The following is a 23,154-nucleotide window of genomic DNA, read 5'->3' on the forward strand; positions in this document are numbered from 1 at the left end:
AATATCAAAAGTTAGTCATATACGATGTACCTCATCACTTATCTGCCAAAAAAACTCAACTTTTAAGTACAAGCATATCTCACAAGTTTCACATAATAGAAAGGCTTCCTTTATTAATGCAATATGAATTAGTACCAATACCATCTACAAATTACCATAATTAAAAACATCAATTCATGAATCTTCTCTCCATAGAATTGATCAAGATCTATATCCTCATAGGTTGGTGGTTTCTCTCTCGGGTGTGAATCTTCTCTCTATAGAATTGATCAAATCTATATCCTCATAGGTTGTTGGTTTCTCTCAAATGTGAATCTTCTCTCTGTAGAATTGATCAAATATATATCCTCATACATTGGTGGTTTCTCTCAGGTGTGATAGGTAACATATTTCTTAGGCACTTGGGGATAACCCCAACATCTAGTTCCAAACATAGGCCTTCCTAGCAATATAATCACTCTTTCACATGGTATCTAAAATATTTGTTGACAAACCTACAATTAATTTTTCGAGCATTGGTTCATTGCCAATATCAAGTAACAATTTCTAATGTGCAACATACAAGAAATAAATACCAACTAACTTAAGTCATTCAACCCAGTGGATGGTCCATAGTTTGTACTAGAGCAGGAAGTTTTAACTTGTATAGATTCCCATGTACAAATGATTAGATTTCCTAAAGTCACACATATACCATTGCCACAATATAAGGATTATAAAACTATCGAAGATATGAAGATCTTCTCCTTAATGTTAAACATTGCTTGATGATATGAATAGTTAGATAACTCTAGGGCCATCTGATACATCAATGTGAGAGCTCTTTCAATGAAACAACTTCCTCATCTTCGATTTTCTATTAGTCATAGTGCAAGCACTCAAGTTAGTGGGAAGCAATCGACTAGCCAAATTAAAGCTAATAAGGGAGATGTACCCTTGGTGAAAACAATGGTGTTGAGACAATGGGATCTCTTTCCATCTTTCATTTTGTAGGCATATATATCCTTGATATAAAGATAGTACAAAGGTTAAGGGAGTTAGATCTCAAAAATAAAAAATAAATTAATAACTTACTTTCTAGGATTCTAATCAATTCTTTAAAATAGGAGGATTAAAAGAAAAAGGAAAGGAAAGAGAGAGAAAAGAGAGGTGTCATGGTCATTTAATGATAATGCAACTCTAAAGTTAAATAAAAATGAGCAATTAATGATGTGGGATTCTCTCCCTATTTTTATCTAGCTAGAATATGATTAAGAAATTAAATAAATTCTTATACAACTTATTTGTTTCACCTTTGGCCCTAATGGATAAAAACTAGACTCCACAAAACCTTGATCCTCAAACTAGTTATGCTATACATATGCCAAACAAATCCACATTATTAATGAATGGGTCAATGGAAATGATAACTTTTCCAAAGGAGTCACAACAGTAAAAGAACAATACTTCATTCTCCTCATATTCTTGGACTTTAGTCATTGCACCAAATGTGATTTTAAAAATCATCTCATATAAAGGTGAGATAATCTCACACATTTGGACACCAATACCAAAGCTCTCAAAGGAATTTTGAGTTACAAGGCCCAAGGCTCACAATTTCAACTATTCCCTTCAGTCTTAGCCCATATTCATTCACACAATTTGGTGCTATGCATATTTCTCTCACAAGTCCATAACCCTAAAACCTCTACTTGTTGGACAAGTTTGAGTGCCACCATATAAAGGCCGATGACCTTGTCTTGGCAAGGATTGAATGCTTGTAGCAAATAGTGAAATGGAATTGTGTTGAGGCACAATTGATACCACTCTCATAAACAAGAAGTTTATAATTATCAAACATAGTATCCTAGCCAAAGCATACAAATGACATCCTCACCTCTGCCAAGCTCATGTGCTCTAACATTCTATGCTTGTAGGAAATGCAAATGAGGGAGGCCTTATTGATCATGCTATTTTACAATCACATATGCAAATTTGGCCATCCACTACACTGTAGTAACAAGTTTGGAAAGCCATTCTGACTTATCTTCATTGAAATTGGATATTCTTCCATCATGGTTGTGAAACATAAAAGACCATTGCGACATTAATTGCAAGTACTTTATATGCCACTCCCATGTTTCTCAAAATAACGTAAGTCATTTATTCTTGTCATTTTTAAAGGCATGCCAAACACATGAACTTGCACATATATTGCAAGTTCATCTGTGCTTTTCTTGGCTGTAAATGTGGCACATGTACGAAGCTATGAGGATGCAAAATTGACATGACTTTGAGATCTTGCCACCTATAACACAAAATGATACACGCACACTCGCACGCACATACACACAATGTGGGTGGGGATGTGGGGGTGTGTGTGCATGCACACCTGCATGCACACACACGTGCAAAAGATATACAAATAAGCTTTTTGTAAAAGAAGTTGATCACTATTTTGTGGGTGTAGGATGTAAATCCTAAAGAAGGCAATGGTCTTCATATGTCATATACATCAAATGCAATATGATAGTATTGTAACCTTAGCACCCATTGTTATGAATGTAGTTTTGTAAAGGAGAAACCCTAGGCTCGAATATTGGATATGTGTTGGTAGATGATATGTTGCATTCTATAATTGGAGCTCTTTGAGGACATCAACGGTCATTATTTACTTTCTTGGATGTCCATAAAGGCGTGTGCATGGTGCATATACTTCCTTGTTAGGAAGGTACTTTCTTGGATGTTCATAAAGGCTTGTGCATGATGGTGCATCTAATATAGTTTCTTGTTAGGAAGGTTGCAATCACATTGTAAGTTTGTTGGTTTGCTACATTGCCACGGAGCATTTAGTAGTCCATGATGCGATGATGTGATGGACTAAGGTGAGAGGGAAGCTAGTGAGGGAACGGGTAAAGGAGAGGGTGGAAGAGAAGCGACAACACCTAAGCTCCACATCCACAAGCGACATGCTTCATGTATCCATCATCATGCATGTGTTGCAGGGGTTCTGTCGCCCGACATTTTTGACGTACAATCGCCATTTTTAGCTTGAGGTAAACAACTGCGTTAAAAGAGAGAGAGAGGATACACATAATTGAATGACGACGATACGAGGAAAGCTATCCGATCTGATATTTGAAGGGGGGAGGGGGCAGGGATTATTTGACGCTTGCATGTCCGGATGGATGGCTCTGGAACGGGCGTCCTAAAGTGCTTTTTCCCGTTTGTGTCTATTTTGAGGTTCGCCATGCAGCGTCTTGTTTTGTTGGCGTTCTGCCGCTCCTGATGCAGCTGCTGCAGCTCCCATGGCCTCGACCAACAAGCACCATCTTCCTCCCCCGCTTCTCTTCGGCCTGCTGGCATGCGCATGCGCGTCTCTGGAACAAGTCGCCTCGCAGCAGCAGCAGCAAGCCTTCGATCCGAGCGCTTACGTCACCCACTCCTGCGACGCTACCTCCGTCGCGAGCAGCTTCGCGAACCTGTCGCAGACGCTCGCTGACACGCTCGCAGCCATCCAGGCAGGCGCGTCCTCCGCCATGTACATCAACGCCACAGCCAGCGGCAGCAGCAGCAGCAGCAGCCACGTGTTTGCCGCTGCGCAGTGCCGCCTGGACCTCTCCCAGGACCAGTGCCGCGGCTGCGTCGCGGGCCTCGTCGACTTCGCCCGCCAGAACTGCTCCGGCCGCGACTTTGCCTGGGTCCTCTTCGACGGCTGCGTGCTGGAATACCGGCCCGACTACTTCTTCTTCTTCCGCGACACGCGCGACCAGCTGGCATGGAGCTGCAGCACCCAGAGCGGGGGCGCCACCCCGGAGCGTGATGACTACGCGCAAGATATCGGCACCCTTCTCAGCGCAGTCAGCCGTGAAGCTCCCAAACGAGGCGGCTTCAACTCATCGGTCCTGGTCGATGATGGCAGCCGTGCGTATGGCCTCGCACAGTGTTTGGGGTACCTCCCACCTGCTGATTGTGGGCGATGCCTCTCGTCACTCATGCCGGCTTCTCGAGGTAAATGCGGTGACCATGTGACTGGCATGCGTGCGTACTACTCAAGTTGCTTCTACCAGTTTGAGAACTTCCCGTTTTTCAACTCAAGAGGTGAAGGTGTCCTTCGCCCATCGACAGGTACCATCACAGCTCTCTCCTCACGTAGATAATCCTGTGCTTTCTTCTCTTCCGTTTCGCTTAATCGAGAGACTCCATTTTCATTCCTCGTACATGATCCCTTGTTCTTTCTCTTAATAGAGAATAGGCAAACTCAGTGTTCATTCCTATCAGACTTATTGTGCAAGGGATGACTAGGTACATCTTCATAAAAACAAGTATAACTACTAAAGCCTTGCAAAATTAACACAGACCTTACGCCAACCTTGTCCAATGTTTTCAATGTTTCAAAGGACGAAAGTTTCACATTATCCCCTTTTCCAGATCGCTTTTGGTCTTTCATCTAGAATAGTGTTGCCTAAACTAGAATAATGTTCCACGTTCAAGTCTACAAGCATTAACTTCATTCCTAGTCATTCAATCCAAATCTAATAATTGTCAACAAATATTGTGTCAAGGCTTATTATTATACAATCGATCTCTTAGACATCCTTTGATCCACGCCTAAAAGCACCAATAGGACAAAACTCCAGAGAGCTATGTCTTCCTGATTGTTTGGTCGTCGAACAAGGCATGAATCATTGATAGCAACTTGCTATAATACTTGGATTTTCGTTAACATATTAGAACAAATTCATGCTTGAACTAAGTTTCCATCCTAGCCAATCTACCTAGAAGTTCCTTCCAGTAAGTTAGAAGGAAGCTTCATATGGGAACTATCAAAATTGGAGCCATGTAATCTTGATGAAGATTTTTTATGTTGCTCAAAGGGCCAATGATCAAAGTCCCTAGCTATCAAAATTGCGCAACTAAAAGATGCAACACAACTAATCGAGCATGATACTCTTTAGAAGAGCACTAGCTCTGATACCATGTGAGGGTACACAAGGGTTTGCAAGGAAAACACAAAATGTGTATGAAGATGAGTACATAATGGAGCACACATTATACAAATGAACTAGATGATTGAATAAAGAATAAATGTCGAGATAATTAATAAATGAGGGACAAGTGATGAATGAGGGAGAGATATAAGGGAGCACATGTTGTTCAATAGCCACTCTCTTTTTTGGGAGTAGGATGAGAAGAGTTAGAGGATGTCACAAATCCCAACACCAAAATCTAATATAGACCTCTCTCTTTTTTGGGAGTAGGTCTAATGAAGACAATGAATATTCCATGCAATAGTTCTAGAGAGGATAAAGTGTTGGCAATGGGTTTGGGAATCAAAATACAATAAAAATGAAGGGGCTATGAATGAAAATACAACGTGGCAACAACCTAGTGTCAGGATATGGACCAAGAAGATATGGGTGGAAACAAAAGCTGGAGGAGTTGAGCATGAAAATGCACTAGCAAAACTGCCTTTAAAAATGAGTGATGGCACTTGGCTACACAATGAATTCCTTTTATAAGAACTTTTGAGTGAATTGTATTGGCAAATATTCTAGATTATTATACTAATTTATCCTATTCTTTTTTGGACTAATTTGGGAGACAAAAATGATAGAAAAATATGATAAAGTAACAATTTGTTTGACAAGGTGCAATTTCTCATTATTTAATAAATGACACACATGAGATGTTCAAATGACCTGGGCTCTAATAACTCCCCCCTAATCCGTGCTATTGTCCCCTCCTCTCCTTCCCATGTAGTGCATTCTTATTCCTCCCTATTCTCGCCTAGAGCCAGGCTTTGATATCACTTGTAAAAAAACAAACTTTAACAACCTAATCTCTACCTAAGGGATACACACAAAAAAAAAACTCATTGTGCAAGGATGTGGATTGACTCTAGTAATACAAGTTTTCCCCCTTTTTATGGTTAAAAAATATGGCTAGTGATGTTACTCAAAAGAATTTATGATGAAATTCATGGCTTAGAGTCTAGTTGGAGTGTCATGAAAGTAATAAAATGATCATATATACAAGCATCTCAAGGTAGTCTTGGGGTATGGTGAAAGAAACAATGGAGGGGAAGCATGCAACCACCTAGGGCTATTGACTTGTATCTTGAAGAATGTCCCATGGCCACACCAAGTGAGTAAGAATTGCTATCAAAGTTCTTAACAGGCCCAAGATTCTCCATGCAACTAGTTTCAATGGTTGGAAGTGAGTGGATGATGGATGTCAAAAGCTCTACTAAGGTCGTTTATATTGAGAGCCTCTCACTACTAAAGCTCATTTGGAGCATGGCTTTGAGATGCACCATGTTGTGAGGCTCCCAATGAGCTCCAATTCTCTGTGACATCATGGGCTCCAATACTTGGCAAATGGAATGCATCCATTCCGTACACTGCCTATTCCTAACCCAAGATTTCCTTTTTTGAGTACCTTATGGGTTGGAAAGCCTATGCAACTTAGTTCTACCATGTGTAGCATGCTTAACATCAAGATTTCCCTTTTTGATTGCCTTATGGGTTGGAAATTCTATGCAACTTAGTGTCTACCTTGTGTAGCATGCTTAACATTATTCAACATCTATCCAAGGTCTACAAATATCAATCAACTTTGAATGCAATCTGTGTGAAGGTCTCGATAGCATACATCCCATTTTTTAACTCCATACCCTCTAAGCTCAATACATCCATGACTTTGTTAGTACATTTTCCTCATGTTTAGAATTTTTCATGCTAGTAGGAGATTGACTAAGTAGATCCCTATTCTCCTCTTATACCCTAATCAATTTATTATGAAACTCCTTCCTTCCTAAGGTTTTTCTTAACTTTGAAGGAAGTCTTATTATCCTTTCCTTCACAATTGGCAAGCTTTCCTTTGTTGAAAGTTGTGATTATCTTGACACTTGCTGCTCTCATTTTGTGATAAATTTGATCATAAGATCAACAAGTCCTATTAGTTCTTTGTCTTTGTGGTCAACATTGGTGGCTTTGACGTTTCAAATAGAGATTTTAGGCCTAGTAGGCCCAGATAGGGCGCTATTGGATACCTTGCATTCATGATAATCTTGATACATATGAGTGAAGCCACACTAAATGCATTAAGGATTATTTCCATTAGATTAGCTAGATTCTTATAATTTTGGATAGTAGCTACATGGCCATGTGGCAAATGATTTTTGGAGTGATAAGTCATAACATGACTAGAAGACATTCACATCTTGCACCATTCTTTTAAATTGGTCACATATTCTTTGTAGTTTTTATGGTATTTACACTAAATTGTGAAGTTAGGAAATGAATTTTTCATTTCTAAGTATATCTCCTTTTTCTAAGTTTTAGTCATTTGAAGAAGGTACTACATGATGTTGAGGTGCTTCTGAAATCTCAAGGTCAGACCGATGTAAGGTGAATTTTCCTTTCTAATAGGAGGCACATGGCATACTAGACATTGGTATTTGGGTGTGGTATTTGGGCTAACTACATGGACACCATATGCAAGATGGAAACTCTTGTTTTTGAACTTCCAAGGTTGTTTGGCTTGGGAGTTGAATTCCCAATCTCCCACTACTCTTGCACCTCTAGCACTCAGCTGAGGGATAGGAAGAGAAGCAAGGGTATGTGATCCTAAAGGAACAAGTCATTGGTGTTTTTTGAGTACATGAATGAGTAAATGGAGCAACACAAGATAAGATTGTTTATTCAGAGGAGATTCAGAGGATGGGATGGGTGGGTTTTCTATAATCAACAAAATAAGCACGTGTTTAAGAAGATGTACCTATCCTTCTATCTCTAGATCCACCTCTTCTCACATTCACATACTAGTGTGGATTTAGGTCTCTATGATACATTATATATGTAGATCAAACATAGTTGGAATAATGAGACATTTGACTCACTCTAGTCCTAGTCATAGAGCCAATTAAAGATTCTTCAATGAGCCTAGGAGCTTGTTGCAACGCTGGCTTAGCTTTTGACCTCAAAGAGTGGCTTGTACCACTATCTCACACCCAACTTAGGTCTATGGGTAATAATTTCCAAGGTTATATAGTCCAAATGTGGTGATCACACAAGATAGCTTACAAATGATCTTTCAATCCTATTTACAAGACTCCTTAGCTACCCTTTCCTTTAGGAAATGTTTACACAAAGACCAAACATTCATTGGCTAGACATGCTATTGGCCAAACATAGTATAAGCACCCATTTTTTATATTTGGGGATGCAACACAAGTAAACTGGCCTCCATGCCCAAAGCTATGCCTATGAGAGTCAAACCATTTTTAAGAAAATCTCACATGAAGTTAATTAAAAATGTTAAATCTTGATTCACATTTCACATTTTAAAGCATGTGAATTAACTCTTGTAGCCTTCACCTCTAGAGTACTTGGGATAAATGATTCTTATATTATAAGTAGGATTTACCCTCAAATATTGCTATTCATCCAATTTTTCACATTAGCCATCTTAAAGAGTGGTTGGGACAAGATGAACATGTGGTCCCCATTGAGATCCCCAAACTAGAGGATCACATGTAGTATGTTTAGCTTGAAACTAAGTAGGGACTATACCAAAGAGAGTAAAGTGGTTCATGAGGACTCCTAAGCTCTTACTCATAGTACATGATCAAGTGAAAGACTTTATTGAGTCTAATGCTACTTTGGGAGCTTACAAGATTACTTAAGGATGAGTTTCCTAATCTTATTAATGGGGATAGTGTGAGAACAAAAATCAAACACAAGGAGAGAGTGTTACATCCCAAAACATCTAAGATGGGCCCTTGTAATATATCCCACGAGTAGCTTGTCTAATCAACCAATGTCTCATGTTGTAGTGTGAACATACCTCAAGGCAATGGTGGTAGAGGTATCCTATAAAATAGAACCTTGGGCTCATTTGTGTACTAGTCTTAGACTTTAGGCCCTTGGTAACTCTTTCCCATACATAGGGTAGGGTATTGGATGGCGGTATGGAATGTTTTTTGTTGAGGTTAGAAGCTAGGCCAATGTAGTTGCACACTCCCATGCTTAGGGAGGAGCTGATAATTGGTTATAAGGCTAGTGATTAGGTTACTCAAAGACAAAAAAAGTTGTATATAGACTCAATAGCATGGATGAATTAAGAAAATATAGTACATCTCAAAAAAAAATCTATCAATATTGTCTATTGGGATGGGGTTTACCTATGTGCACTAGGATTACCTTATGTACATATAGAAACAATACCATATGGCTTTTATACACTCTTATAGATAATATTTAGAGGGGATCATGGTGTTATAATGTGCTTATCAAATTCATGAAAATTATGAATGTTAAAATATTTTATGAAAGAGGGCGATTAACCATTTATTTCTTAGAGGTTTTGTTATCAAGGATTTTGTGTAGAAATCCTTTATAAAAAGGGTGACCCACTTATTGCTTAGAGGTTTTGTTATAAAGGATTTTGCGTAAGAATGGTAGCTATCACATATGAACTTAAATTATTGTGACCAAATTGAGGAGTCTTGTGTCTATTTGATATGCAAGTGTGGTTACTAAGAGGTCTTGAGTATTTGTAGTTTTTATTTTTCCTTCTTTTGCAGGCAATAAATCTAGTAAAATCAAGATCATCCTTGTGGTAGTTGCTTTGATTGCCTTGGTTTCTCTATTAGTCGGATGTGCCTTTTTGGTTTACTGGTTCATAGTGAAGAGGAGGCATAAACCAAAACGAGGTATGTTTATGATTTACCAACTCAATCAAAATGGATCAACACATTCCATTATGTCTATCTTGAGCTCAAGTTCAAAAATACAACATTATTTGTCAAGTAATGACATGTTAGTTCTTCATTACTCAAGAATGGCATTTTCTCTCTTTTAAACAGAGGAAATGGTTGGGTTTGACTATTTTGCACTAGTGAAGTTTTCATATAGTGAGCTTCAACAATCATGCAGTAACTTCCATGCAAATACGAAACTAGGAGAAGGTGGATTTGGTGCTGTTTACAAGGTACTAACATGTGTTGATGGCTATAACACCTCTATTTTTGGTCTTTTATACATCTGTAGTAATTCATGTCTTTTGTCTTTTGATAATTGTTGATTTTCTCTATATGGGCAATGTAAAACCTAATATTTCAAAATATGCATTGTAGGGAACTCTACTAGATGGCACAAACATAGCAATCAAGAGGCTCTATGCACAAACCAAGCAAGGCGATCAAGAGTTCATGAATGAAGTCAACCTCATAACAACTGTCCAACATATGAACCTTATAAGACTTCTTGGATGTTGTGTGGAGCCTGAGAGGCTCTTGGTTTATGAGTACTTGCCAAACCAGAGTCTAGATAAGCATTTGTTTGGTATGTGATAATAAAAATGAGTAGAGCCCTAATAAATTGAAAATTTTATGTACCCTTAAAAATTTCTTATTCTTTTTTGTGTTTTTAGATTGTGGTGATAAACCAGTACTTGGATGGCATACTCGATGTGAGATTATTATTGGCACGGCCCATGGTCTAGCATACTTGCATGAATATTCTCGTATTGTACATAGAGACATCAAAGCAAGCAACATCTTGCTTGATGAGGACTTCACCCCTAAAATAGCAGACTTTGGAATAGCAAGGCTTTTTTGTGATGATAAGAGCCATGTGATTACCAAGGTTGTTGGAACATTGTAAGTTACCCTAATATATTGTTATACTTTTTGCTAGCATGATAGTGAGAGTCAAGCCAACTAACTATTTGGACTTGTTGTTTTTCTCCTCAAAGTGGATACCTTGCACCCGAATATCTTGTGAATGGCAGGCTTACAAAGAAAGCTGACGTGTTTAGCTTTGGTATTTTGACTCTTGAAACAATTAGTGGGAAGAGAAACATAGATCGTCAACTTCTACCCCAAAGTGAGGGACTTCTTGAAAAGGTAATTGACTTTGTTTTTCCATATAAGTCTTCTAAAATTGAAGTTCTAATATATTTTTGAAAATCTACATAAGTACTGACATTACTAGTGCACATTGATCTGATGTTTGCAATATTGATTTAACCCCTTTTTTTAAACATATCATTATTTTCTCTCTTATAGCTTCATTATGTAATTATCTAACAATTTCTTTGACTTCAGGCATGGAGAGTATATGAAGAGAATGGGAAATTAGCAGAGCTAGTCGATCCAAGGCTAGGTGAAGATTGGGTAATGAGTGAATTGGAAAGATTAGTATATGTGGCACTTCTTTGTGTGCAAGAGGTGCCGGAACAAAGGCCAATGATGTCAAGGGTCTCTAGGTTGCTAACGAGACAATCCAATGATTTAGGCATTCTATCCAAGCCATTGTGGATGTCTTAACCATCAAAAGTGGTCCTCACAAATTTTCCTTAAACTTCATCAAACATGTATTATATTACATTAGGGTCGAAAACGCTTCAAAAAATGCACTTTTATTAATCACGGGATTAAGAAAAGGGCCAAAGAGAGTTTGCCACGTGTGCAAGAATATGGTATTCTTGTCTCGTCTTTTTTGGAGATAGTAGAGTCCACTTCGTGATTCTCTCCTCCTTTTTAGCCAAAATATCCAATGTCTAATATGTTTTGGTAGTCCCGAAGTCCTTATTTATTTATAAAATTTGACAAATGACATAATAAAGTTGTTGTGAAGTTAATGATGATTTTTTTGAAAGTTGAGAACTTTTTGGCGCCCAATATATTTTCATTAGTCTTCTTAATATTCCTTTTTAGTTCATTCACCTTTCTCAGTGAGCTTCTTTCTCTACTTTTTAGTTCCTTCATCTTTCTCGATGAGCTTCTTTCTCTGCGAATTTAATTTAAGTATGGCATATAGAAGACACTCTTCTCGTTTAGTAAACTCTTGCACTGTCTATAGCCACAGAATTGATGAAAATTAGGAGCCAAAGATCTTTAGTATAAACGATTAGGTTGCCATGTTTCCCTCTTGCAAGGACTCTCACAAGGTGAAAAGAAAAAAAGGAGAGGATATTAAACATCATTGGAAGGAACGTATCATTTCTTTTAAAATTATGCATGAAGGGTGGTTTATCAAACTACAACATGTTTACATGGCGAAGGATATGCACTTGCCTCCAAACGAGCGTGTTTCGCAGCAAACACATTGTAAGACTTGAGTTAACGTATTGTAAACATGCGCGTGCAAAGTATAATCCCCCTATAATGACTTATTTTTTGTGAGACCTTAAATCCATCAAAAAATTTCCAAAAAAAATTCATAAGGTTATTAGGCTTTGAAAAAATTTAGAAAATTTTAAAGATTTTTTTGAGCTCATTTGCTATTTGAAAACTATTTTTTAGCCAAAAATGGCCTTTTTGGTTATTTTAGGCCCTTTTTTGCTTAAAAATAGTTTTCAAATAGCAAATGAGCTCAAAAAAATATTTTAAAAATTCTTTAAAAAATTCAGAGCCTTATAGCCTTATGAAAATTTTTTTAAATTTTTTTATGGGTTTAAGGTCTCACAAAAAATAAGTTATTACAGGGGGGTGTACTTTGCACGCGCATGTTTACTCCTTCACGATACGGAGCGAGGAGGAACCCTACGGAGATTTTTTTGTGCCACTCTCGCACCATATCAAGTCATCCGTGATATGGAGCGAGAAGTATAGTACCAAACATTATACTTTGCCACGCTCGTGCCGTATGAGCTGCTCCACGATACAATGCGAATAGGACCCTGTGAAAATTTGGCTTTGCTGCTCTCGCATCATATCAACTTATCCTCTCCATGTCGTATCGACCATACTAGCGAATAGTTTTTTTTTACTCTTCCTGTCATATTCTCAGGTGCAACAATGATTACAAGGACAAAGCAGACAATTGTCAAGGTTCCAATCTCCCCTAGAGTACTTGATCAACCAACAAATCAATCTAGATCCTCTTCTACTGAAGGAAGTTCATGTTATTTATTTATCTAACTTCATTGACTTGTCAAAAGTTCATGTTATTTCATGTAGAGAACTTTGTATAACATCATATAATACTCTTTAAACTATTTTTAAAAAATAAATAAGATCATGAATGCTATAGAGTAAAGGAGATCTATAATCACAAAGATTATTTTGATGGTCATGTTTTTGTGAAATTGAGATATATTACATTTGAAAAAAGATATACAAGGATAAAACATCAATAATGTAGTGATGTTTTCAATTATAAAATTAGTCTGCATTAGAATCAGAGTTCTGAGAGAAAGAAATAGAGTCAAGTCCTTTCTATTTCTTCTTACAAATCAAGGGAAGAGATCTTAAGAGATTTGCTAGGATATGATAGCATGAGTAGTATCATCCCATGACATCAAGCCACCATTTAGGTATTCAAATCTGATAATGCTAATAAGAATCACAATTGAGGATATTGAAACTTGAAACCCCATAGTGCTAATCATAGTTGAGGGTATGATGAGAAAAAGACTTTCAAGAGCTAATATCAAGTAAGAAGTTGTATCCTTCATATTCTTCGAAGCATCCTGCACACATAAAATCGTCTTAGTCCTAAAGTTGATATAATACACAATATCACTAATACTTCTATCTATTACTTGTTTAATGTTTTTTATATTTTAAGAGATTAAAAATTGAATAATAAATGTTTTTAATCTATTACTAGGTAAATATTTTTGTCTCCCAAAAATCAAAGTACTTCGACCTTTCTTCTAATTATAATATATTATCCTTGTCTTATCCATTAGTGCTTGCTAAAAAGTTGATATTACAATACTGTATAATGAAGATATTCTATTTTCAAGTGCCAAGATCAAGGTGAAATTTTTCACTTTCTATTTTATTAGCTTAAGAATTATCCTTAGTATATCTATCCCTACCAATTTGTCAACACCATGGGACTCTTTTACCCATTTTCTTATGAATTAAATTGAAGAATTAAAGAAAAAGCTTGGATTTAGTTAAAACAAAATCTTACAGAATGGATGTCTTAGGGTTCGAAGTAAAGATGCGGCTTGGATGTCCCAACCTAGTTGGATTTGCTGAAAACTAACGAGATGATCTCGTCTCAGGTCCATGGAGGACTGTATCTTTATAGCTCAATCGGCAAGTAAGTGGTATTGATCCTCTGTGTAGAGACTCTTTTGATTGTTGATCACCTTCTCAAGATTTTGTGAAAGAAGATGAAGGGAGACGAATGGAGACCAATGCAGACTGCTGGTAAGAATTGGACGTGATTTTGGTGAGAAATTTTACGATAGGGTAAAATCTGCTTTAAGAACTAAGAAACAAAGTGAAGAGGAGAAAATGATGATTCAAATGAATGCAGATGAAAAAAGAAGCGTGATTTTGGTGGAAAACGTGATAGTAGAATATTCAAAAAAAAAGAATAATGGCCGAAAAGTGACCTCTGACATGAGTTAACGTCCTTAGGCATTTAATGGCTAATCTCTTAAATGAATAATAAATTCTCTCATTAATCACGTCTGAATGGCCGAATTTGGAGGTTTATTATTTTAAAATCTCAACTAATTAGTAACTTAATCATTTTCTTACAAGTGCCATTTTTGAAACGTTTTTGGCCCTAATGAAATTCTCATCTCATAAACCCTTTCCTAACAAAGGATGACTTTGGAGTAATTTTTTCTTGAAGCAAAGTGGATGTCTTTGGCTTGCTTTTTTCTAGCTTTACTGCTTTTCTATTTGGTTTTTTCTTATGTAAAAACAAGAAAACCAAAGATATAACAATAGCACATTTAATAGAAAAATTAAGGCTCGTCAATTAAATATAAATTAATTTAATATATGAGAGAGAGAGAGAGAGAATGATTGCTCATAAGTATATACTAGCGTTCCTTGCGCTTCGCACGCAAGAAACGCTATCCTGCTTCGCGGCAGCTTCGCTGCCACGAAGCGGGGTGCAAGGGAAGTGAAGCTGCCGTGCGATCACATACTTTACTCTCCTCTACTCACAATCCCTCTATCTTTGATCCCATTTACACCTCCCCCCTCTGTATCCACACTCACTCACTCACTCAATCGCTCTCTCTCTCTCTCTCTCTCTCTCTCTCTCTCTCTCTCTCTCTCTCTCTCTCTCTCTCTCTCTCTCTCTCTCTCTCTCTCTCTCTCTCTCTCTCTCTCTCTCTCTCTCTCTCTCTCTCTCTCCAATTCTCTCTAAGCACCCTCTCTATGTCACACACACACACACCAAACTTAAAACTAAAAGTAGTTTCAAACCAATGTAACACAAAATGCCAAACATAAAAACAATCTCTTCCATGCACCATACCTACAAACATTCCTCTCGACATAAATGTAAGAAATTATATGCTTGCACATGCAATAATTAGAAACAACAGCGCAATACTGAAAAACAAAGCCACAAAGGCCAAGTATAAGGTACGCAAGTGTTTTTAAGCACCATACGCAAATGGCCGATGCCAACAAAAAAAGACAATGTCTCGAAGATGCCTAATAGAAACAAAGCTTTTTGACTAATCATTAACAAAATCTTCCTCGTTGAGAAAAACATGAGAAGGCGAAGCCGGAAATGCTTCCATAGTTTCCATTGGTAATCACATCGGCAATGCAATGGTATAAGTAAGTACGTGGAATAACAATGTTACACTAAAGCGGGTCATAATTGAGGCAGAGACCAAGCACCACAAAAATAATTTCTATAAGAGACCTAGTCAAAATGAAGCCACAAAGGCCAAGCATAAGGCACCGACGTGTTTCCAAGTACCATAGGCAAATGGCCGATGCCTACAAAAAAAGACAATGTCTCAAAGACGCCTAATGGAAAGAAATCTTCATTTTCTTCGAGGAATCATTAACAAAATCCTCCTCCTTGAGCAAAATATGTGAAGGTGAAGCATGGAACGATTCCACAGTTTCCATTGGTAATCGCATGGGCGATGCAACGGTCCTATCTCTCTCTTCACCACCTACATTAGAACAAAAATTACAATATAAGTACATGGAACAACTAACAAAGATCATTCCATCTCAACAATAATAATACCTGGTCGAACATTTGTGAACCACTCCGTAGGTACTGACAAACGTTGATGCAGTGTCACAAAACAACCCAAATCTTTGAACCCATACTTAAACCAATGCCTCGGTATCTTATCTGTATGGGAGCGTTGAAATCTCTTCTTATGGTCAACCTCGTACATATGCACCCGAAAACATTGCGTGTATCCACAATGTACAACTTCAATAAAAACTGGGAGATGTCGATACTAACATCATCATATAAACGCTCGATGACCCTTGCAAGTGTCCTTCTTATGATATTATCAGTCGCTATAGTGAGTAATGTGCATTGCAGCTCCTTTTGATAGCCAGAAGCTGGGTAATAGTGCCACTCTAGGGTAGGCATCTGCAAAAGTTAAATGAATAGTGAAATATGAAAAAATTATACTTCCAAGAGTATATGCCAACCAAACAGGGCATAGAGAGCAATTCACACATATGTAAAACCAACGTCCCTGCATGGTCATATATATGCAAAACCAATGTCCCTACATGGTCGTCAATAACTACATCTCCGCAAAGAAAGTAATGCACATTACTGCACCTTTCAGAGAACATCCTTGTATACAATGTTTGTGGTCATACCCCCATCCTCTTCACCCAATAGCACTTTCACACCATGCGAAGATTTTACCCTTGAAAATGCAACATACAGTTGATCATGTGTAAATACTGGTGCCTTTAGATAAAGCCCAACAATGAACAAAGTCTACCCCTGTGACTTGTTGATTGTCATAGCGAATGCCAACCGGATGGGAAACTGTCTCCGCTTCATAGTAAATGGCAAATGTGTAGCATTCAAAACAAAAGTAATACGGGGAATAAAAACTCGTTCGCCCACATTTGCCCCTGTTATTATCTGAGCATCTATCACTTTCCTATTGAAAGCTCTACATATCAATCGCGTACCATTACACATACCCCTTCCTGGATTTAGATTTCTTAGAATAATAATAGATGCATTTATCTTCAGCAGCAATAAATGAGGAGGAAATCCACCTCCAAGGTCTAATGTATTTAAATACTCAACAGAGTACAAAAATGAGTCGTCGGTCTCTGCAATTGAATCTACACTATAGTACTGCCTGACCTCCCCTCGCATTAGTTGCAATGCACGATCATTCAAAGTAGCCACCTCTGTATTCCGCGAGGCAAGTATAGCTCGCTCACTAAAATACGACGTGTAGTCACCCACATTGGATACGTCACTGTAGACACTATCAATCAGTGTTTCGATAGAGTGCCCTTTTAATATCATGCCAGGTGGGACACACAACTTTCGGTAACACCCACTCCATCCCCTATTCCTTGAATCCAATAGATGAACCCATTGTCCACCACACTACCAGCTGTCGACACTCGCACATTGCCAGATAGCCTTAGCACCCTTATGTAACGCCACAAATCAGAGTAACACAATGCAGCATTAACAATATCCTCACGTGTTCCCTTTATCACAACAGGCAAGACTTGTATAAAATCTCCCCCAAACAAAACAACTTTTCCACCAAATGGCTTATCACAACTCATAACATCTCTTAGAGTTCTATCAACCGCTTTGAAGGCATGTCGATGGGCCATAGGAGCCTCATCCCACAAAATAAGGCTTGTTTGTCTCAATAACCAAGCAAGGTCACTCTGAACAGGAATATTGCAAGTGGATCGATTATTTAATTCTACTGGGATTTTAAACCGCGAGTGAGCTGTACGACCACCTGGCAAAAGCAAGGCAGCAATGCCACATGATGTTATTGCCAATGCTATGCGACCACCACTGCGTACCTTCGCAAGCAAACATTTGTATAGGAAAGTCTTCCCAGATCCACTAGGACCATCCAAAAAGAATACATCCCCAGTATCTGTATCAACAGCTTCCATGACTGCACCGAAGACAATTCTTTGTCCTTCATTCAACATTCCCTCCATGGATTCAGAAACCCTATGTTGTTCTGATATGTTGTATGCATATTTATCTTGCAAAAGAGGGTTAGCATGCAATTGTGATTTTGGTTGATGAGGCTCAGGCAACCCGTCAAAATCACAAAGTCTTCGTCCTACATGACGTAAAAGGTCTTGTAGATGCAACAAAGCCATGTTAGATGCCTCATGCTGCAGAACACCAAGAGAGGCGTGCACATGTTGTAACTGCAATCTATACATGATATCCTCTACCATTGGCACCATAAATCTTTCCCATAGATGGCCATGCCGAGCTGGCTCACAAAAGACTAAAATTGCAACAAATAAAGTTCGGAGTTGAGCACCAATTTGCACAGAGGCAACCTCCTCTAAGCACACAACATATTCATCATCGCTCTCCAACATGCCCCTTGCAATGCAAGCATCCCTAAAAGTATCACAGATCACGCTATCAACAGTACGCAAATCTTTAAAAGAAGTACATCCCCGACACTCTGTTAAAAGCATCCGCAAATAGTAGAGCTCACCACAGGTAGGCGCCACAAAATACATCCGACCACATGTATTCCCACGCTTCCTTCTAGTCCACATCTTATGTCGTGCATTCCACACCCAATACACTGGAAAGTCTTGATAACGAATAGTCCTAGCCTCTGGATGAATGCGGTTGCACACAAACCATTCAGTAAGAGTAGTTTTCTGGATGTCTTCATTCTGCACAACATCTGGTATACTATCTGTATCCCGAAACACCACATAGTTCTCACCAGGTAAGTGTACCTGCAGACGTTGTATATCAGGCTTTTCATCGGCAATGCATAATCATAGATCCGCCAACATGCCTCAGAGGCAGAAACATATCGTGCATCCAAATAACTTTGTATCTCGTCCACCTCGTGAGCATCGCCACCATTCCGGACTGAATCAACCCCAACAGAAAATTTGACAGTTGCACGATCATGCCCCTTGTACACATACTTATACAAATACTTCACACCCGCAATTGTCGAGCAAACCTCTACATTTATGTGTGCATTGTATTTTTTACTCAAGAATGGATTATATGGAACAATCCATCGATTATCAATAACATTACCATTTATGATCACAGAGTTTCCATCATCTCGTCTTCGATAAATGGGATAGCCAGAACTATCAACTGTCATCATGTCCACTAATTTTCACGGGTAATCTTTAGTACATCTACCCTTGTCCATACAGGGACTCTTGGGGTTCAATCCTCCGCAAGGGCCATGAATGTTACACTTTGAAATTGTCTCAAATAAGGCTGGAAACTTAACTCTATTGGGTAACTCAGCACAAACCAGTCTATCGTAGTGACATGCTTCAGAAGGTTTGAAAGACGACTCTAAAATTAGCAAAGTATGAGAATGTGGTAGCCCCCTCTTTTGGAATTCAATCACAGTAACATAGCCAGCAACCTTTCCAAAGATATCCTTCCGCAACAACGTACACATCAAATCAGCATGCTTTTTATGAAACACGCGAGCAGTCAAATCCGGACGATCATAAGCACTTTGCCCAGGCAATAAAGCATTAGTAATCTCCAACCACTTTGGATTGCATGTCATTGTTATAAAAAGGTCAGGTTTTCCCTTACATCGCACTATAGCCATGGCATCCTGATATAATTGATACATGTGCCTTGGTCCACCTGTGAATGACGACGGTAAAACTATCCTCTTGCCAACAGAGGCACCAACAATCGGCATTGTCCCATCATCGTTTGCCCCCACCATGTCTGCCAAGCCTTTATAGCCCTCCGATCGTAACACTGATTGATTCTGGTGATACCAAGTTAACCTGCATTGCTCTATACTACAATAAGCATCAACAATAAATTGCTGCAATAGTCGACCAGCACACAATATGCACACCTCAGTATCTTCACGCACTTGAAGACGAAATGCATAAAACTGCATTTGGGTAACACAATTTTTATTGGATAATTCATATATGTTAACAGGAACACTAACATTACTGTAGGGAACCTTTACATGCCAACCATCAACCCCCATAGGAAAAAGGAGGACATATAGCATTGGCATATATGCCCTATGCAAGTTTGAAATAGCAACACATCAACCACCCCGAGTGTAAACATGAATATCCCGACGATCAAGAGTACCCTCGTCACCCTGCCCTGGCATGATAGCTGCAACCTCAGTTGCTGCAGGAGCAGAGTATTGTTTACTGGTTCTTTGAATACCAAAAATACTCATTCTTAGTTCCTGCACGGGATTATTTTGCAATTGCAAACTCACTGACCTAAAAGCACGTGCATATATGTTGTGTCGATGCATTATACATTGAAGCTCCCCTAGCAAGTTTGGTAATAAATCATGCATAACCCCCAGTCTATTAAGCAACTCATGCTCGGTATCATAAACATACAGTTGTGCAAATCTTGGCCTTTCTTGACGCTGCACATCAGGAAGCAAAGTACCTATACGGTGATAAACAGTGCCATGCACTCTAAAGGTGTAACAATTCCCGATAACGGGTAGCTCATCAACATTAGCTCCGAGTGATACAAATGCAAGAGCACTGTTGTATGCTCATATGCTGTTTTTAAATATCCTACTCTGAGGGTGCATACCATGCAACAAATCATGCAATGGCTGCGGTGGATGTTGCAATGGCGGCAACATTACTTTTCCATTTCGACAACAGTGTCTTTCAAACAAAATCGACCCTTGAACCCGAGTCTCACATCTCCACAACTTAGCTGAACACCTTTCACACATCAAACAAAGACTCCCCATGGAATGCACATCCGGCTCTTGAAATAGTAGTATTGACATTGCCGGGTGAACATCCGTTGTAGGCAAAGCATTTAAAATGGAGCACAATCCACCACTTTGGGGATCAAAGACTGTAATATTATGAACACGTGACTCATTAGCCACCACAGAATTTTCCACATTGTGGTGATTTCCAAAATCTAAACCAACATGCTGTTCAACTGGCTCATTATCCCCATTTACAAATTCAACACGGTGAGACACACTCTCACAAATGACTTCACTAAGATTTCCCCCATGTTGGTACATAGACATTGAAGCATTATTAACATGTGACTCAAAAGTCACATGATTAAGACCATTTCAACCACCCACTAATGGCAAAGCATTCGTCAAATCCACACCAAACTGTCACTGGGCTTGAAATCCCCTAATGATTCTATCCGATGATGGCAAAACATTAGCCACATCTATACCAAACTGTGGTTGGCCTAGTTTACAATGACCATTTAGAATCTCCTCATGGAACGAATGGTTTTCAATGTCTCTTTGAATGGATCTACCACGATCTAAAATCCCTTTCCGAGCCCTGAGTCTAGCAACCTGTCGTCGCTCATACCTCGTGGAAGTAAGCATGTCCCTACGAACACGCAACACATAGTCTCTCCCAGTTGCTCGATGTGAATACCCCATATTGATCACTTGGCCACAAAACCTATTATCAACGTATACACACATTTAATATATAAATATGTAAATTTAAGATTAAATATCAAGACACAAAACCACTACAACCCAGTCAATGTATCTGTCTAAAAAGACGCTACTCCAGCCCATTAGAGAGAGAGAGAGAGAGAGAGAGAGAGAGAAAGCCTGGTTGCTAAGATAGAAGTAACCTTGGTAATTAACAAAAGAAAGTAAACATGCAACTGCAGAAACGACTATCAATACACTTTATCAAAGGCATGGTTTGATTTCTAAACTAAATGTATTGCGTACATTCGATGTACACAATATATCAAATCTAAATATACCAACCATCATTGGAGTATCAAATCTGCTCTATGTAAATATCAAGAAAGAGACATCACGTCATACACAACTTGATACATTTTACTCAAATACGCTTTGTTATATCAAAAGTGTTACACATCTTAGCACTTTCCATGTAGGCTTTACAAAAAAGAAGTAAATATTATCATAAAAAGTGCTAGCCCATGCACTTTAAAATACGCAACACAATCTGAACCTATAAGTTCCACCCTAACCAATTTTTGCATATACATAGTCTCCTTAGATGCGACCGTTCATCTGACGGCTCAATTGTTGCAACAAAGCATTAAACCTACTAACATTCATTTGAAACTGCAAGAATGGCAACTGACAACCCCTCTGGCAGATCACAGGTTCATGGTCATCTCCAAGCCCCCAAACGGAAGCCCACATATCGTTCACCAGCAGATTCATTAATCTGCTTGTCTCAGAAATAATTGCTGAAAGTGCCCTTACTTCACCACCCAGATCAGTCGACACTTGCTGGAGAACACCCTGCTTGTGTTTGGTCTCACTGACAACACCATACAAACCTTTAGCCTGTTCATGTAACTCCATTGAGTACATGGCAAGCGTACTATCAACACGCATACATAAACTCATCTGCATTTCCATCAACTCATTCATCTTGGCCTCAGGTTTTTTAAAGTCCGAAGCACCCGAAGTAGCCCTTGTGTTTCTTCGAATCTTTGCAGCTCTTGTACATTTAGCAACATGTACCTCTTGTCCCCTTGCCACCTCTTTCATTTTTCACACATTCATTCTATTAGAGCTCATACGTTGGCTGCAATGAAAAATATAAACAATCATCTCCAAAAATATAAATAGTAGCACTTTGACGCAATCACAATTAACAAAACTATCTTCCATACCCATGCGAATGAACCCAAGCTGGCAAGCGCCGAAGAGATGATGTTGTTGCCATTTTGTTTAATTCAACTGAATCCACTACATTCAATGGAGTCGAAAGCACTACGTCGGGAATATCTCCTATGGCTTCGCTTTGTTCCATGGCTATACTAAACGTCAAGACATAAGTGATAGACACATTCACAACCTTCTTGAGAGTAAAGAACATGTTCCTATACATAAAGGTATCCCCAGTCTCGAAATACTGATTGGTGCCAATCCCACACGACACACAATAACTTACCAACTCACATTCGCAACCACAAACCCTAAACGCGCGAAAGAATATATGTACGCTACACACGAGTACTATCATGCACGCATGGCACTCACCAAGTTCCAACCACGTATTGCCTAAAGGCCCTGCCAATGGATCTTCAATCATGTACATCTTCACTATCTTGAGAGAAAAGAATATGTCCTATACAGAAAGATATCCCCAGTCTCGAAATACTTATTGGTGTAAATCCCATAGGACACACAATAACTTATCAACTCACATTCGCAACCACAAACCCTAAATGCATGAAA

The 23,154-nt window shown here is 38.7% G+C and overlaps 2 protein-coding genes across 2 annotated transcripts in view; one reads left to right on the plus strand and one right to left on the minus strand.

Moving 5' to 3' along the window:
• LOC148016128 (cysteine-rich receptor-like protein kinase 2) overlaps positions 1–11,314 on the plus strand; it is an 86,973-nt gene extending 75,659 nt beyond the window's left edge. Inside the window, exons 3-9 of the mRNA XM_087663870.1 lie at positions 3,236–4,107; positions 9,569–9,697; positions 9,851–9,975; positions 10,121–10,328; positions 10,417–10,645; positions 10,741–10,891; positions 11,093–11,314. Coding sequence (XP_087519996.1) covers positions 3,236–4,107; positions 9,569–9,697; positions 9,851–9,975; positions 10,121–10,328; positions 10,417–10,645; positions 10,741–10,891; positions 11,093–11,314 — 1,936 coding nt within the window. The remainder of the gene's footprint in view (positions 1–3,235; positions 4,108–9,568; positions 9,698–9,850; positions 9,976–10,120; positions 10,329–10,416; positions 10,646–10,740; positions 10,892–11,092) is intronic.
• Positions 11,315–17,230: 5,916 nt separating this feature from the next.
• On the minus strand, positions 17,231–20,139 carry LOC148016129 (uncharacterized). Its single transcript, XM_087663871.1, has 7 exons — positions 20,020–20,139; positions 19,795–19,833; positions 19,556–19,701; positions 19,321–19,432; positions 18,739–18,861; positions 18,424–18,676; positions 17,231–18,264 (listed from the first exon to the last, which is right to left on the minus strand). Exons 1-7 carry the CDS (start codon positions 20,137–20,139, stop codon positions 17,231–17,233), a joined length of 1,827 nt encoding a protein of 608 aa, XP_087519997.1.
• Positions 20,140–23,154: the final 3,015 nt, after the last annotated feature.

Source organism: Lygodium microphyllum, chromosome 23 (assembly GCF_053477565.2).
Source record: "Lygodium microphyllum isolate KBCC chromosome 23, Lygodium_microphyllum_v1.1.10, whole genome shotgun sequence".
Classification (NCBI taxonomy): Eukaryota; Viridiplantae; Streptophyta; class Polypodiopsida; order Schizaeales; family Lygodiaceae; genus Lygodium; species Lygodium microphyllum.